The sequence below is a fragment of the Octopus bimaculoides genome, chromosome 25 (genome assembly GCF_001194135.2).
Source record: "Octopus bimaculoides isolate UCB-OBI-ISO-001 chromosome 25, ASM119413v2, whole genome shotgun sequence".
Taxonomy (NCBI): Eukaryota; Metazoa; Mollusca; class Cephalopoda; order Octopoda; family Octopodidae; genus Octopus; species Octopus bimaculoides.
The window spans coordinates 15,369,626-15,371,849 of record NC_069005.1 but is presented as its reverse complement, the minus strand read 5'-3'; the positions used below and the strand labels follow the sequence as shown (position 1 = coordinate 15,371,849).

Genomic DNA, 2,224 nt, shown 5'->3' with positions numbered 1-2,224 from the left:
ATATATAATATATGTATATAATATATATATATATATATATGTGTGTGTGTATGTGTGTATACATATATATATATATATATATATGTATATATAGATATATATGTGTGTGTGTGTGTGTGCGCGCACGCGCATGTATATATATATATATATATATATGTATACGTATGTTGGTGCAAACAGGTATAATTGAACTCAAAATGTGAGTATATGTAAACTTTTATTAATGTTTAGCAGAAGCAACAGAGTGACTCAAAGTCAAAGAGTTTCTTGCGTTGACACTAGCGCCAATTCATGAAACTCTCAGACCTTGTATCACTCTGTTGCTTCTGTTAAATATTAATAAAAATGTATATTTATACTCTATCCATCCATCCATCTTCTCCACCTACTATTTCTGGAAGTGTTGTCAGTGTAAGGTCACCAGGTACCTACTCCATAAGGTTCTATCAGAAACAATTGTCATTACATTTTTTGGCTGGATTCTTAAGCATGACCATCTGGGACTATGGATATTATTCAATCATCTCATACTTGATCTAACCTTAGGTTTCCCACCCGTTGACTTGGCTTGAGGAATCAATTTTGTGGTTCTTTCTTGTTACATTCTAATCACATGTCCATCATGCCAGATCTATGACCGCTCAATGCGTGGATGTAGCAACCGTATTGAGCTACATTGCTCTAGAAATCTTTTGGCAGAACCCCATTTCAGATACTTGGCAAGCACATCCCTGGATGGGATGCCTGCTTGGTAGTAAGTTTTCCGGCTCGATCCCGATGAAAGGTAGTTTCAGCAGATGTCGTTTTCTTTAGTGGAGGTGCGTGGCTTAGTGGTTAGGGGTGTTGGATTCATAATCGTAAGATTGTGGTTTCAATTCCTCAGCTGGGCAATGCATTGTGTTCTTGAGCAAAACACTTCATTTCACTTTGCCCCAGTCCACTCAGCTGGCAAAAATGAGTAATCCTGCGATGAACCAGTGTCCTGTCCAGGTGGGGAATATATGTGCCACAGAAACTGGGCAACCAGCTCTATGAGTCTATTTGACTCAGGAAGGAACTAAACTAACATTTCAGATACTTGCATTTGCAACCATACTATTTCAGAGATGACTCAACATTTGTGACTATAAGCATGAAAACCAAACCAAAATTAATAAGTTTGGCTTTTGTACCAAACTCTTCTGTTTATTCCAATAATATATTATTTTCTTTTTCCTGCAGGTTCCACCAGACAGATCTGCATTTCATTCTCCAGTTCGAAGACCATCCAGTAAAGCTAGTGAAAGAAGAACTTCACAACATGGTATGACCATTCCTGCTATCGGTAAATAAAATCTTTTTTTTTTTTACCTGGAATATACATTAAATCTGTTTGAAGTGTTGTCTTTCTAGAGCTTTATATTTTGAAATTTTGAAGCTCTAAGTCAGCCCTGACTGAGAAAACCTATGAAAAAAGTTGTTCCAGCAAGGCTCATTCTTCAATTTTTATGTGATAAATATTTGTGATATAAAAGAAAATTGCACACACATACAAATATCATCATCGTCGTTTAACGTCCGCTTTCCATGCTAGCATATATATATTTAAATGTGTGTGTGTGTGTATGTGCATGTATATATACACATTAAACTAGTAGTAACATGGAACAATCAGTGTGACTTCTTAGTATAGTTACTACTCTCATCTCTACTTGTGATTTTACAACTACCTACTTTGCTTGTTGTGAATCAGTGACAGATGGTCACTTTGTTTAAAATATATTGCTAGCTGGAGTGGACTCTGACCATCTTTCTGGTGACCAGGTATTTGCAACTGAAGACGAGCAAACTAACTCAAAACTGAGTCAGTTTTACAATCCTGTCATCTGCTGGAGGATGGTAGGGGTTCACTCCCCTGCTAGCAATGTATATGTTCAGGGTGCAGGGCTGCACTGATAACTAGCTACCAGAAGATCTGCCTGAGGTTAAACTCGTAGTAACATGGAATAGCCACTACTTTGATGTGGTGATTAACTTTACTTGTTGGTATAGTTACTACTTTCGTCTCTTCTAGGGATTTTACAACTAGCTACTTTGTTTATTTATATATAATATTACACACGTTGAATATGTACACATGCACACATGTATGTATAGATATATAAATATGTATATGTATATAAGGATAAAATTTGTTTTGAAAAATTTCATCAGTGGCCATCATATTAAAATACCTTTTAAGGTG

General features: G+C 36.1%; 1 protein-coding gene across 12 annotated transcripts in view; it reads left to right on the top strand.

Moving 5' to 3' along the window:
* LOC106877382 (RIMS-binding protein 2) overlaps window positions 1-2,224 on the top strand; it is an 888,511-nt gene that overhangs the window by 868,958 nt on the left and 17,329 nt on the right. For all 12 annotated transcript variants that reach the window (XM_052976546.1, XM_052976547.1, XM_052976545.1 and 9 more), the window contains one exon: window positions 1,222-1,324. In XM_052976546.1, the coding sequence (XP_052832506.1) occupies window positions 1,222-1,324 (103 nt within the window). The remainder of the gene's footprint in view (window positions 1-1,221; window positions 1,325-2,224) is intronic.